Here is a 16,456-nt window from a genome sequence, read left to right on the forward strand (position 1 = left end):
ATCTATGTCTGCTAACACTTTCTGCACACTACTAATCTCAAACATGCTTTCAGATGGAAGTTTGTCAATGAGTCTTTCTGCATACGTTTAGTTCTGTTCACTGAGGAAAATTACTCTTGTATTTGTGTCTCAAGACTTCCAAAGGTCTCTGTGGTACACAATAGTCAATCTCGATTTCCCTTAAATGACAAATCAATTCTTTTTAAAGAAAGGGTTCTCAAAATTTTTGGAAGTAATACTACACAAATTTTATTTCTAGCTGTTAGACAGACATCTTGCATAAAATGAGAAACAATTAACCCCTTTTATTTTGTCCCTTACATTTTTAGTTTTACATACATAAATTTATAGCAAAAATATTCATCACCATCATATTTAAAATATTTGTAATTAATTCAACTTATGGCACTTGTAAATTCAGTGCATAGATAATTGATCACCATTCGAGAGGATCAGATACTGCAAAAATGGAATAGTGCTCAGTGCACCATAGTAGAAGCACAATAAATTTCATTTAGAAATACAGTAATATTTTTGTAGACAGTCACATGTTTCAGAGTATTTTTTGACACTTCACGTTGTGTGGATGTGCCTCTTTGTGTGCAGTGGTTTCCTCCTTATGACCTGATGCCATAGTTTCCTCAATTTCCTTAACCCTGGAATAATTATGCAAATAAAAACATGATTAAAGAAAATTCCCATATAATATAACCTATACACAAAACAGAAAGTCCACTGTACTCACGTGCGAGGAACTTTGGTGAGGTTGATGACACCAGTCTCTGTTACGACAACATCATCCTCAATTCGTACACCGCCAAAGCCCCTCAGTCTATCTATTTCTTCCCGTACAAGAAATTTAGATTGTTCTGGGTTAGACAGTGCTCGATCAAGTAACTAAAAGAAAAAATAAAACACAATATTTAAGTATCATTCTTCAGTACTGAAAATAAGACAGTCATGCTGTAAAAGTCTTAAAAATGGAACCAAACTGGAGCAAACTCGCAATGAAATATAAGAGATATATTATGCTATAAAATCTTTTGTGCATGTCCTTTGTATATTGAGAATATGTGATCAATAATCTTTTTAAAAAATAAGTTTTTACCTGAAAATGTAAGTGAAGAAAAGGCAGTGGGAATGTAAGTGTACTATGCAAATAATTGAATGTACCTGATAATGCCAGAATTTCTTGGTTCGTAACTTTCTGTAATATTCTAAAGCAACGAAGAAGAAAAGAGATGTGTTACGGATAATGTGAAATGTGAATCATATTGTGAATGAAATATATATGAATAGTTGTATAACATCAAATTGTTTACAAATTATAAGAGTAACATCAGTTTGACTACAACAAATCATGCTCAAGGGAGATAAAGAAGGAAACAAAGATACAAGACAAACAAATCAAAAAGGAAACAAGAGGTGAGAAACAGAAGAGAGAAAGAGAGAAAGAAACAGAAGTATGAAAGCAGAGAACTGAGAAAGTACCAAATAAAGTGTAAAATGGATCATAAATCATTGATCTGTAAGCTTTAAATATTATTTTATCATCATTTTCTTCAACATTCAAGTGTAACCACACACAAATGTGACAAAAGACATGGAACAGTGATGTGCACATAAGCAGATGGCATTAGTATCACGATTGAGCAAGGTGGCGCAGTGGTTAGCATCGTATTCAGGAGGACTACAGTTCAATCCCACATCCGGCCACCCTGATTTAGGTTTTCTGTGATTTCCCTAAACTGTTCCAGGCAAATGGTGGGATGGTTCCTTTGAAAGGGCATGACTGACCTCCTTCCCCATTCTTCCCAAATCCAATGAGACCGATGACCTCGCTGTTTGATCTCTTCCCCCAAACAACCCTACCCAGTCCATTAGTATCACATAAAATAAACAGATGGCATTAGTATCACATACACAAGGTACAACAGGGCTGTGAACTGGTGGAGCTGTCGTGTGTACTCAGGTGATTCATGCAAAAAGCTTTCTGGCGTGATTGTGGCCACACAATGGGAATTAACAGACTTTGAATTTGGAATGGTACTTGGAGCTAGACTCATGGGACATTCCATTTCGAAATCATTAGGGTATCCAATATTCTGAAACTCGCAATGTCAAGAGTGTGCCAAGAATACCAAATGTCATGCATTACCTCTCACCACAGACAACTGACTTCACTTAACAATAGAGAGCAGTGGCGTTTCCATAGAGTTGACAATACTAACAGACAAGCAACACTATGTGAAATAATAGCAGAAATCAATGTGGGATGTACAATGAGCATATCCATTAGGACAGTGCGGCATTAATGGGTTATGGTAGCAGACGAGCAATGCAAGTGCCTTTGCTTACAGCACATCAACTGCAGCATCTCTCATAGCCTCTTGACCATATCACTTGGACCCTAGACAAGTGCAAAACTGTGGCTTGGCCAGATGAGTCCTCACGGTAGGGTTTGAGTGTAGTGCAGACCCCACAAGGCTACAGATCCAAGTTCTCAAAAAGGCACTGTGCAAGCTGGTGGTGGTTCCACAATGGTATGGGCTGTGTTTACATGGAATGCAATGGGCCCTTTGGTCCAACTGAACTGATCACTGATGGGAACTGGTTATGTTTGATTACCTGGAGAGCATTTGCAGCCATTCATGGACCCCAAGTTCCCAAAATGATAATTTTATGTCACCAAGTCACAACAGTTACAAGTGGTTTGAAGAACATCCTGGACAATTCGAGCTAATGATTTGGTCACCCAGATAGCCCAACATGAATCACATCAAATATATGTGGGACATAATCGAGAGGTCAGTTCATGCACCAAAACCCAGCACTGGCAACACTTTTGCAATTATGGATGGCTACAGAGGCACCATGGCTCACTATTCCTGTAGGGCACTTCCAACGACTTGAAGAGTCCATGCCATGTCGAGTTGCGTACACCACACCAGGCAGAACGAGGTCCAACAAAATATTAGGAGGTATCCTACGATTTTTGCCACCTCAGTGTAGTACTGCAGTTGCAGTGAAATGTCTGACTTTGTACAGGTGAGGATGAATGTGTTTGTGTTCACACATTAGTCTGACTGATACCTCACCCCACCCATGGTTGCAACATCCACAGTGTAGTTTGCATCTGAATGCTTCTGTAAAGCTTACTTGTGGATAGTTACCACAAGTTTCGAAGCATTATCCATTCTAACTTAGTGATTTTCAATGTGTGCAACTTGTAGTGTTAATTTATCTGCAAGACAGAGCTCCGTAGTAACAACAGTTGAAACAGCTGCTAGGAAGTGGAAAAAAAACAAACAAAGAAAGACAGGTAAAAGAGAGAAATATTGAAGCCTGGGCAAAGGTATGGATCAGCATATCAGAAGCCTCCTTAATGAAGAGGATGAACTCATATTACCACTACAGATAAATGAAAGAGCAGATGAGATGTCACCAGATGCATTATTTTTATCGGAAAATCACATAAAAATCTCTTTTGTATGGGCTATGCTAATCTGTTACAATCCTAGCAGCACATCTTTGAATTTGTTCTATGTCTGCTGTCATGCCTGTTTGATAGGGATTCCAAACACTGGAAAACCATTCTACAATTAGTTGCACTAGTGTCTTGTACATTATTTCCTTCACAGATGAACTGCATTTTCACATAACCCTTACATCAAATCTAAGTCTTCCATTCACTATCCCTAATCCTGATTTGATCTGATTGTCTTATTTCATGCACTTCTTAATATTACTCCTAAATACTTAACATGATGTGACATGCTCAAGAAGTTCACCATTAATCTTATGACCAGATACTATACCGTTGTCACCCTTGTCATGGGCATTATCTTACATTTATTCCCATTAAGAGAGATGTCTTACATTACACCAAGAGAAAATATCCAATTCTTTCGGCAATTCCTTACAACTGTCCAATGATGATACTTTCTTGTATACAACTCTATCACCAGTGAACAATCTTACAGTGCTGCCAATAAATCATTTATACAAAACTGAAAATCTGGAAATTCTATTATGCTTCCTTGAGGCACATCAAATGTTGCTTTACTATGGAACATTTTCCATCCAGTACAGCTTAGGGTGCGATTCCGAACACGGCAACAGCGACCGACCGTGGCAGCAGAAGACAGATGGCAACGCTGCCGCCTGCAGTCGGTGCGTTGCGGAACGCAGTGACAGACAAGCTATGCAGTTGCCGGGAACAACTGTGCGAGGCGAGATGTCTGTTAACACCACCGCTGTTATTGTGCTATTGTTGGAAGAGGAAGACGATGATATTTTATTGTTGCATTCCAGAAAAAGATGAAAGCTAGTAATGCCTTTATATAAAAGTAGAACTGCAGAAGGTAGTTACACAGCACTGATAAAAAGACATTTGTTAGGTGATGAAAATATCTTCAGGAGCTACTGTCGTTTAAATAAAAGACAGTTTAATTTCGTGCTCAGTTTTATTAAAGATGACATAATGCCACAATGCCTAAGAAATGCAATAAGTGCAGAAGAAAAATTATATTTGAACTGAGGTAAGTCCACAAAATGTTACACATTATTAGATTGTGCTGCAGTTCCAAGACTTTGTGAGAGAGTTGTGGAGGTTGAAGGGCTGCTGTTATCACTTGGCTGATGTGTGTTGCACTGTGCAGCCATTATTTCATAATCAGAAACGATCATACTAATTTTTCTTTTGGCTTCTGCTTTATAAACTGCAAGTAAACTCCTTACAACTGTGCTGATGTGACGGAAAAATAAGTCACTATCATCATCTTTGTATTCCATAAACGTTTTTAGTAAATTTTGCCTAATTTTGTCCCTTTCTTTCCACATTTGTAATATTGTATCATCATTACTACGAACTTTACTGCGTTTTCTTTTCCGTGCTGGCACATAAGGTTCGTCGTTTGTTACCACGGATGTTTCACCACTATTTCCTATTGTATGTGTTTCTGCCGTATCTTCTTCCTGTGATGCAAAAAGGTCCAGTTGACGAGTTCGATCTCCACTGTCTTCTTGGCTTTCTTGTATTGTTGTCTGTGATGATATCAATGTAATATTTGTTCCTCCATATCTGTGTTGTGCAACACTGTCAAGGAATGATAGATGTTTGTCTCTTATTGTTTTTGAATTTTTTGAGGCAGCAGAGCCCATTCCTAATTTGCTTTTCTTCTTGAGCCTCTGATAACCGTCCCTTAAAAATTTCCACTTCTTACAGTCATCACCTGTAAATGGAAATCATATTAGCTGTATGTTTTCATTTGTTTCAGATTCTTGGCCACAGGCGAAAGTTACCGGTCTTTATCATTTGCCTATCGTATATCACCATCTTACATATCAAGAGTTGTTAAAAATGTTTTGAAGATATTAAGAATAAGGCTGCTGCCCATGTTGATGCCACCTTCTACTGAATCAGATTTCAGACGTATTGAAGAAGAATTTTGGCTTTAATGTAATATATCTAATTGTGTAGGCACTATAGATGGAAAACATGTTCGCATAAGGGCACCAGAGAAAAGTGGATCTCTGTTTTTTAATTACAATGATTTTTTTTCAATTGTTCTGCTGGCTATTGTGGACGCAAATTGTAAATTCATTAGCGTTCATGTTGGCGCTTACGGAAAAGAGTCTGATAACGGTATATTTCAGAAATCGGCTATGGGCAAGAAAATAGCCGCGAAGGAGTTTAATATACCTCCACCAAAATGTTTGCCAGGCACAAATGTGGGTATGTTCAGCCAGTAAAAGCAGGCTCCGGTCGCTATGCGGTTCGGCGGCAGCGGCACTACTGGACCCTGACCAGATGTGCGGTCTGCCGCCAAAGCAGGTGTACGGCGGCAGACGATGCTGCCGCCGCGTACAGCACGCCTCACATTGCAAACAGTGGCAACCAGTGGTGCCGCCTGCAGCCGGTCGGTGCAGTCTGTGGTCGTGTTCAGAATCGCACCTTTACTTGTTTCTGTTAGTCAAATAGTCCACCACCCAATGACATATTTGCGAAGATACTCCACATGATCACATCTTAGTTTGCAGTTGATGATGTGGTATGCTGCACAAGTAATTCATGATAAATGAAAACCAGGAAAGGAGTTACTTCTGTGGCATATTCAGTGTAAAATCTAACTTGAATTCCATTAGGGCCTCGCATGTTCTTTGTTGCAAGTAGATTCAATTGTTTTTTAATGCCAGGTGAGCTCATATCAGTTTTGCTTACTTATGAGTCTGTGTGGCAAACATCGGTACAGTAGTTGCCTCTTGTGTAAATTGATTTTTAAATGTAAATGTAAAATTTAAAATTTCTGCTTTCTGTCTGCTGTTTTCAGTTTAGACATGTATGAATCCATGAAAGATATGGTTTGGATTCTTTGATCCACTATGCATATGACCCAGAACTGCCTAGGATTTCCCGATTGAAAATTACTGTAGGCTTTACATATGACCCTTCTTACAGATGCGTGAGCTGCTTTTGCTCTATATGCACCTGTACAGTCTCTCTGGTAGTGCAGTAGTCTCATTTTCCACAACATTCTACAAACAGTATCTTTAAACTCTCCTGCCATCTACCATCCCCCATTATCACTGGCTGGCCATAAAGGAAGTCCCACTTGTGACTCAGTACCACCGAGAACTGGAGCAACTGAATCACATTCTCCTTCAGGGTTTCAGCTACCTCTCGTCATCCCCCTATCCTCCTCCCACCCCTTTGCCCACAGTGGTATTCTGCTGCCCACCCAATCTATGAACTTCCTTGTCCACCCCTGCTCCCAACTTCATGCCCCATGGTTCATATATCCACTTTATATCCAGATCCAAGTCCTGTCCCATGCATTTCCCATTACCTCTTCCATGACTTCTCTCATTGGCATCTCCTATCCTATCAAAGGCAGGACCATCTGTGAAAGAATCCATGTGGCTTATCAGCTTAGCTGCAACCATTGTGTGGGATTTTATATGCATGTGCCCATTAACAAGCTGTTTTCTCGCATGTATGGCCACCCCCAATTTGTTGCCAAAAAGCAGCTGGACCATCCAGTTGATGAGCATGACACCTGATATGGTATGCTTTACTTTAACAATTGCTTCACAGCTTGCATCATCTGGATTCTTCCCACCAACACCAACTTCTTTAAATTGTTCATGTAGGAACTCCCCTAAAACTATACTTCATTCCCATAAATTCTCCAAACCTTCGCTAGTCCCTGTCCCCAACTGCCTCTATCCCCTTCCCTGATCTCACTCCAGTCCAAGACACACCTGCTACGCCCTCAGTGCACCTGCGTAATCCTTTACATTTCTCTCTTCCCTCACCTCTCCCCAGCACCACAGGCCCCAGATGCTGCAACTAGCAGCCCCACCAACCTGTCCCTGCCACATCCGTACACACTCCCACAGGAAAAGTATAGCATCTTCCTCCATGCCTACTCTGTTAACCCTCTCCTTCCTCCTACATGCCTCCTCTGTAACCCCATCCCAGCCAAGATCACTGCCCACCGCAGTAGGGCCGTAGAGTCCGGATATGACAGTGAATTGATCTACATTTGATGACAGACTCTATCCAATAGCTCATTATATCAGTCTACTTTCAGTGTGCCTATGTGCCAGTCAGTGCTCCTCTACATCATGATTAGAAATCGTTACAATTTCATATTTTTTAATGTACTATTTCAGACAGTTTGTCTACATAACTAATTCTACATGATCAGTGAGCCTATAAGAAATAATGTATATCACAATTTTGCTGTCTGTTCAAGATTTAGCTTTTTCTGCAACTTACAGTGTCAATAAAGTAACATCCTGGTTCAATAGTCAAGACCATTCCAGGCTCCAGAATCCTGGCCGTTCTCAGCTTATTAACTCCAGCCTCATCTGGGCGCTCTGGGTGACCAGGCAGATAGCCTCCCACATCATGCACATCCAAACCCATGAAATGTCCCAGTCCATGTGGTTGGAAAATTGCAGCAATACCAGCCTGTGGAAATCATTTTAAGCCAATGAATAATGAGGCTCAAAAAACATAAATTAAAGTAGTTTTCACACAATGTACAGTGTTACCTTGAGCATTTCATCAACATCACCCTTTAATATCCCTTTGTCACGCAATTCTTCCAGCAAAATACGATTAGCCAGCCTGTGCATATCAGTCCAGCTCACACCTGTATAATTTTTGTATTGTTAAGACTACAGTATTTTTATAACTAATGTATCATGATAAATATAAAATATGCCACTTTACCAGGTTTAGCAGCTTGCATGACAGAATCATTGGCTTTCAACACTGCATTATAGATGTGGCGTTGATCTCTTGTGAACTTCCCATTAGCGGGGAATGAGCAAGTGATGTCTGATGCATAGCCACAGTAGGAACCACCCATATCAAACAAGCTTTTCAGGGAAGAAACACATATTTAATCAATGTGTTACACAACTACATGTACAGTAGTCACTTTTAGCCTCACTAACAAAACAATGTATTTATCAGCAATAATAAAAACATAACAAAATGATCAATAACTGTCTAAAATAGTGAAACTTATTTATATTCCATATAACAAGCAAATCATAGCAACAACTTACCACATATCTCCATCATTGATCCTTTTGCTATTGGGTGCCGAAGCATGTCCGTAATGTAACACAGCACCATTATTTCCAGATCCACAGATGCATGTGTAAGCCACATGACGGCAGCCACCCACGTAATAACAGTACTCCAAGAATATTGCTTCACACTGATATTCATACATACCAGGACGAATCTTTTTCATGATTTGTATATGAGCTTCAGATGAAATCTTGTTGGCGTAACGAATTACTTCTATCTCCATTGGTGTTTTTATCACTCGGCTGAAAAAAGAAAGTACTTCTTTACAATATCAAAAAGTTACTTTTTAATTTACTTGCAGTCCAGTGACAAAACTGATTTGTTCAGACACAAATTTAATTAAATTAAGAAACAGTATTTAGCTTTAACTCTAGAGACCCAGCAGTCATTAGTCTTAATGGAATTTTCCCATGTACAGCATTTTTTTTTTATTTATTGGTCTATTTACTTATTTGTTTCTATATCAAGCAAGGGGCTGCAGAGTTCAACTTTTTGCACAGATTGTGTTTAAAATTTTTCCAGTGGCCAAACATTTTCTGTTAGTTTCTTCCTCTTCTACGTCCAGAGGGTGACTGTCTGCTCAAGGAGTGGTTTGTCCTAGGACCTCTTCTGCTTCTTAGTACTTCTGAAATATGTTAGGTCTTTGATGTCATTTTGCATCATGCCCAGTTGAAGCATTTCTCGATTTACAATTTCAAGAGATCTGATGAGATGTACAATGAATTTCTAGAAAATGAAGTGGAAAGGGACCAAAACACAGAAGTTTCACACAATGAGCTGAACACCATACATTGACTGATAAAATGAATCCTATCTGATGTTCAGGTGCAACAAACATTCTTACAAACAGAATGAGAAAAGAAACGATCAGAACTAGGGGAAAATATTGGCAGAGGAAATAACATGCAGAATGAGTGTTGGCACAGAGAATAAGAAAGAGGCCTGATCTTAGCCCAAGTACACTATTTGATCAAAAGTATCTGGACACCTATTCATCAACATTAATATTGGGTGTGTCCACACTTCATCTTTATGATGGCTTGAATTCTTCATGGGGACCCTTTCAATGAGCTGTCCAAATGTCTGTGCCGAATTGGCAGCCCATTCTTCCTCAAAATCTGAAACCAGAAAATGTGGGGTTCCATTGGAGTGAAGTCGATGTTTTAACTCGTCCCAAAGGTATACCACTGAGTTCAGGCTTGGAGTTTGGGCAGGCCATCCCATTTCAGAAATTTTATTGAACTGAAGCTTTTCAGGTGCCACTTTATGGCAGGGTGCATTGTTACGCTATATAAATGATCATCATACCTGAACTGTTCCTCTAATGTCCGTAGTGCACATTGCTGCAAACTGTGTTCACATCCTTCCGCATTTATGGCTTCGTGGAATCTGTTGTTGATAGGCTCATTAACAACGTAGCAAGTGACACTTCCAGAACTGAAATGTATTTCTTTGTGTCGGATAAGGAAGGGGCCAAGAGATTACCAGACGACTGACTGTAAGTAATACCTTCAGTGGCTTCAATATTTAACTATACTGTCAAATCCTTCAATACTCTTTTACAACACCCACAGCTTATGCAGAAAAATTACCCTGTGGTTAAATCAGGAATTTTCATCATTCTTGTTTTAATTACAATAGTATGTTAGCTAACAATGATAAAGTGTTGCAATTTTCGTCTAGTAGTCTAAGGAGCATATTGTGGGCGATTTTCAGTGTATTATTTCATTCTGCTTAAAAATTAAATAACATTCGAAGCTGTATTGCTCCTCTGCTCGTCTCTTTTTATGTGTGAACTGCAGCTGGCCATGTCACTGCAGGCTAGCTGTACCAGCTGAACGGCCAGTGCTGTCCAAGTTAAATGTGTCGGTAAAGCTGTTGTCCCGTATTATCACTAAGGCAATGTGCGAGTAAAGCAGAGCACAAAACATACCCTTGTTATCGTACTTGACAGTACTTAAGACAATTTGGCTACAGTCCCACATGAAATGGAAATCCAATGAGGTTCCAGCAAATGCACAAGAATACTGTTGTAACTCGCCGATCTTTCAAGTGCCGCCGCGCAGTTGCGCGCGTCCTCTATATATGGCGCTGTCTGCCTGCCATGCAGCAGCCGTGCCATCTAAGCAGCCAGGCAGCCAGCGGCTGCCAGACTGGGACTCAGTGATGATTTGAATGTTACCATGTTCACACGTCTTGCTTTGTCAACTTGCTTTGTGACTTACATGTGTTGTGTCGTTTCTGAAATATATGCGTTCAACTTGACGTTATAACAAATACATAATGCAATTTTTAAATCAGGTTTATTCTTATGGTGAATGGATTATAGTATTCTTTTAAGCACAATAAGGGGACCACACCCTAACAACAACCCCAATACTATAACACCACCTTCTCTTTACTTCAGTGTTGGCATTATACATGGTGGCAGGTAACATACTCCAGACATTCGCCAAACTCAGATCCCTACATTGGATTGCCACATGGTATAGCATGGTTCATTACCCCCAGTCACTCAATTCCAGTTATCCACTGTCCAGTGGAGTCACTCTTTACACCAACTCAAGTCTCACTTAATAGGGACTATTAAAATGTGTGGCTTATGAGGAGCTGCTGAAGCACTGTACCCCATTCTTTTTAACACCTTACATACATTCATGGTGTTAGTAGACTGCCAATATCACTTTCAAACTTACAAGTCATTCCTTTTATTGATTTCATGCAACATTTTACAACCATCTTCTGCAATTCTCGAGAGTCCTCATCCACCAGCATACGAGATATGTCTGGTCTCAATTTAGCTGTGCTTGTTCCTTTGCATTTCTACTTCACAATCACATCAACAACAGCCAATGTGGGCAGTTTAGAAGCATTGATATTTTGCTGAAGGATCTGTTACTCACGTGACATTCAGTGACTAGTCCACGTTCAAAGTCAGTGAGCTTTCCTCAGTGACCTACCCTGCTGTTACTGTTTCTCTACTGAGCACACAATACTTTCAACTATCATTTATACTCAGGAGTCCACCTCTCATGACATCAAGTAGTCAATTCTGCATTATACAGGGGTGTGTGGATACTTTTGATCAGAGTGTCTACATATGGAAAAGGCAACAAAGCAGCTGTGGTCACTAGGTGCCAGTCAGCAGTATACGAAACGAACATAATAACTTACATATGATGTTAGGAAGAATTCTGCTAACAGCTGGTAAAATAATTGTTTACTGAAACACAACTGGTTTCACAGCCTACAGCAGCATCATCAGGTGCAACATAAATCATTTCTTTAAACATCTGCAAATGCCCAGGACATAAAATAGTTTGTGATAACAATTTACACTGGAAATTTGAATGAAGCATATAGAAAGAACAACAAGAAATGATAGAGGCAAAGAATTTAATGAACTAGAGATGGTCTATCTAATTACAAAAGGAAAATAATCAATTTCTGAAAATGGAATATAATTTGATAGATACAAAATTTACTCACCAAGCAGTGGCAGGAGAGCATACATGTAAAGGTATTTAAATTTGCAAGGTTTGAGAGTCAGAGGCTCCTTCTTCTGGCAGAAGGGTTGAAGGGAAAGGATTGACATGGTTTAGGAAATAAGGAGAGTTCAGAAAATTCGCCCAGATACTGGGTCCGGGGAGACTTACCGGATGGGATGAGAAGGAAAGACCGATTGTGGGGCACTGCACAAGATGAGATTTGAAAACCTCAGAGCTTAGAGCTTGAAGATAGTGTATACGCAAGGCAGAGATTACTAACAAAACACTGCACACATGTTAATATGAGCAGAAATCTAAGTTCATTGAACATGATAAAGGGAGGGGAGAAGGGGCGAATCAAAAATGCAGAAAACTAAATGGCAGTGACTGAAACTCAAGAAATTAACGTAAATTAAGGGTAGGTGGGTGGAGAACCAAGGACATGTTTTAATACCAGTTCCCACCTGTGGAGTTCTGAGAAAATGGTGTCTCAGGGAAGAATCCATATGGCATGTGTAGTGAAACAGGCACTAAGATCATGGATGTCGTGTTGTAGAGCATGCTCTACAAGAGGACATTGTGTGTTATCATGCCCAAGATTGTTTGCATGACAGCTGCAGGGTGTATACGTGGACGAGGAAAAAAAATTCCTGGATTTTTCCCGGATTTCCTGGTTAAAAATGCACTTTCTCCCGGATGAAAACACACTTTCTCCCGGATGAAAATACACTTTTTTCGTGTTAAGTAACAGTATACCTTTCCTCGGAACTGTGAAACTTATCAATCCTTTCAATGGTTGTGGTTTTGTACGGCGCTTTAGAAAACGAAACTCAGTGGAAAAACACGTTTTGGAAAGATGTCTGACGTGCAGCAACATGTACACTGCATATTTTCGTATTACGAAAGTACAAATACAAATTCCACCAAATACCGCAAGTTACTTTCCAAAGGATTGAAATCGAGATTGCGATGCACTTTTGTAAGCCAGTCATAGCTCGTGTCAAGCCATCTCGCCAGCCGATGACAGCGGATATTCGGAGCATAGGACACGTGATGTAGTCAGCCAATAGCGACATCACTGCTAAACAGCGTGAACACACAAATAGGAAAAGGTAATGGTTTAAATTAATATACATAGCGTTGCTACAAGAAAAGAAAAGCTTTCACGTATAATGTTTGATTAATAAGCTGCAAGAGAAGCTAAGCTTTCACACATAATGTTGATCTTTTTTGCGAGTGATCCACTTTAAGAAACATCAAACAAATGTTCCAGTAAAATTTTTAACAACGACATAAATGTCTGATCTTCTGGGCGGGAAAATATTCTAAATGGTCGTCTTCAAAGATTTGATTTTTGAATGAGAGTAAACGTTCTGTGATTTAAGAAATTCATCAGACATTCGCGCACTGGTAAAAGGAAATTTACTTTACTTGAAAATAACGCTTTTCAAAGAACCATTTGGTAAAATCTCCCGCGACCTGTCAGAAACAGATTCGTTTCAGCAGTTGCGCCAGATGACAGGCGTCGCCGCACTTGAGCAGCTACGAGGATGCAGGAAGCCCGTGTAAAATATTAAAAGCTCTTACATTATGTCATAAAAGAAACAAAGACATTAGCGGATATTCCAAGAGTATGGGAATTTTGTGAACCATACTAAAACGCATAATTCGTCTTAAAGTGCACATTCGTATGTCCAGATTCAGATGTAAATTTTCTTGGAGTAACAGTACCGTATTATCTCACGTTTGGATCTTTATTATGGTATAATGCCATATGTGCTAGAAGATGAAAACGTGAAATTGAAATGCAGTGAACAGGTGAAACTAGCCATTAGTGTGGAATTAAACACTTCGTTTAAAATAAATTGACCGCCTCAGCAGAAAAGATTAATAAAAGCCAAATTTCTTCAACAAACCAACAAAAAAAACTTCATTGTTCCACAAGACTATTAACGCTTGACTGTCAGAAAGGTGGAAATAAAATCTAAAACTAATAACATATTTCACCCGGATGAAAACACACTTTCTCCCAGATGAAAATACACTTTTTTCGTGTTAAGTAACAGTATACCTTTCCTCGGAACTGTGAAACTTATCAATCCTTTCAATGGTTGTGGTTTTGTACGGCACTTTAGAAAACGAAACTCAGTGGAAAAACACGTTTTGGAAAGATGTCTGACGTACAGCAACATGTACACTGCATATTTTCGTATTACGAAAGTATAAATACAAATTCCACCAAACACCGCAAGTTACTTTCCAAAGGATTGAAATCGAGATTGCGATGCACTTTTGTAAGCCAGTCGTAGCTCGTGTCAAGCCATCTCGCCAGCCGATGACAGCGGATATTCGGAGCATAGGACACGTGATGTAGTCAGCCAATAGCGACATCACTGCTAAACAGCGTGAACACACAAATAGGAAAAGGTAATGGTTTAAATTAATATACATAGCGTTGCTACAAGAAAAGAAAAGCTTTCACGTATAATGTTTGATTAATAAGCTGCAAGAGAAGCTAAGCTTTCACACATAATGTTGATCTTTTTTGCGAGTGATCCACTTTAAGAAACATCAAACAAATGTTCCAGTAAAATTTTTAACAACGACATAAATGTCTGATCTTCTGGGCGGGAAAATATTCTAAATGGTCGTCTTCAAAGATTTGATTTTTGAATGAGAGTAAACGTTCTGTGATTTAAGAAATTCATCAGACATTCGCGCACTGGTAAAAGGAAATTTACTTTACTTGAAAATAACGCTTTTCAAAGAACCATTTGGTAAAATCTCCCGCGACCTGTCAGAAACAGATTCGTTTCATCAGTTGCGCCAGATGACAGGCGTCGCCGCACTTGAGCAGCTACGAGGATGCAGGAAGCCCGTGTAAAATATTAAAAGCTCTTACATTATGTCATAAAAGAAACAAAGACATTAGCGGATATTCCAAGAGTATGGGAATTTTGTGAACCATACTAAAACGCATAATTCGTCTTAAAGTGCACATTCGTATGTCCAGATTCAGATGTAAATTTTCTTGGAGTAACAGTACCGTATTAATTCACGTTTGGATCTTTATTATGGTATAATGCCATATGTGCTAGAAGATGAAAAAGTGAAATTGAAATGCAGTGAACAGGTGAAACTAGCCATTAGTGTGGAATTAAACACTTCGTTTAAAATAAATTGACCGCCTCAGCAGAAAAGATTAATAAAAGCCAAATTTCTTCAACAAACCAACAAAAAAAACTTCATTGTTCCACAAGACTATTAACGCTTGACTGTCAGAAAGGTGGAAACAAAATCTAAAACTAATAACATATTTCACCCGGATGAAAACACACTTTCTCCCGGATGAAAATACACTTTTTTCGTGTTAAGTAACAGTATACCTTTCCTCGGAACTGTGAAACTTATCAATCCTTTCAATGGTTGTGGTTTTGTACGGCACTTTAGAAAACGAAACTCAGTGGAAAAACACGTTTTGGAAAGATGTCTGACGTACAGCAACATGTACACTGCATATTTTCGTATTACGAAAGTATAAATACAAATTCCACCAAACACCGCAAGTTACTTTCCAAAGGATTGAAATCGAGATTGCGATGCACTTTTGTAAGCCAGTCGTAGCTCGTGTCAAGCCATCTCGCCAGCCGATGACAGCGGATATTCGGAGCATAGGACACGTGATGTAGTCAGCCAATAGCGACATCACTGTTAAACAGCGCGAACACACAAATAGGAAAAGGTAATGGTTTAAATTAATATACATAGCGTTGCTACAAGAAAAGAAAAGCTTTCACGTATAATGTTTGATTAATAAGCTGCAAGAGAAGCTAAGCTTTCACACATAATGTTGATCTTTTTTGCGAGTGTTCCACTTTAAGAAACATCAAACAAAAGTTCCAGTAAAATTTTTAACAACGACATAAATGTCTGATCTTCTGGGCGGGAAAATATTCTAAATGGTCGTCTTCAAAGATTTGATTTTTGAATGAGAGTAAACGTTCTGTGATTTAAGAAATTCATCAGACATTCGCGCACTGGTAAAAGGAAATTTACTTTACTTGAAAATAACACTTTTCAAAGAACCATTTGGTAAAATCTCCCGCGACCTGTCAGAAACAGATTCGTTTCAGCAGTTGCGCCAGATGACAGGCGTCGCCGCACTTGAGCAGCTACGAGGATGCAGGAAGCACGTGTAAAACATTAAAAGCTCTTACATTATGTCATAAAAGAAACAAAGACATTAGCGGATATTCCAAGAGTATGGGAATTTTGTGAACCATACTAAAACGCATAATTCGTCTTAAAGTGCACATTCGTATGTCCAGATTCAGATGTAAATTTTCTTGGAGTAACA

General features: G+C 39.2%; 1 protein-coding gene across 2 annotated transcripts in view; it reads right to left on the reverse strand.

The window, feature by feature from the left end:
- Window positions 1–280: 280 nt before the first annotated feature.
- The window catches only part of LOC126088618 (xaa-Pro dipeptidase), an 884,445-nt gene continuing 868,269 nt past the window's right edge, over window positions 281–16,456 (reverse strand). For both annotated transcript variants that reach the window (XM_049906848.1, XM_049906847.1), the window contains exons 7-12: window positions 8,584–8,853; window positions 8,243–8,391; window positions 8,062–8,162; window positions 7,784–7,978; window positions 746–897; window positions 281–656 (exon numbers count right to left, since the gene is read on the reverse strand). In XM_049906848.1, coding sequence (XP_049762805.1) covers window positions 554–656; window positions 746–897; window positions 7,784–7,978; window positions 8,062–8,162; window positions 8,243–8,391; window positions 8,584–8,853 — 970 coding nt within the window. In that variant the 3' untranslated portion in view covers window positions 281–553. The remainder of the gene's footprint in view (window positions 657–745; window positions 898–7,783; window positions 7,979–8,061; window positions 8,163–8,242; window positions 8,392–8,583; window positions 8,854–16,456) is intronic.

Source organism: Schistocerca cancellata, chromosome 6 (assembly GCF_023864275.1).
Source record: "Schistocerca cancellata isolate TAMUIC-IGC-003103 chromosome 6, iqSchCanc2.1, whole genome shotgun sequence".
NCBI classification, from domain to species: domain Eukaryota; kingdom Metazoa; phylum Arthropoda; class Insecta; order Orthoptera; family Acrididae; genus Schistocerca; species Schistocerca cancellata.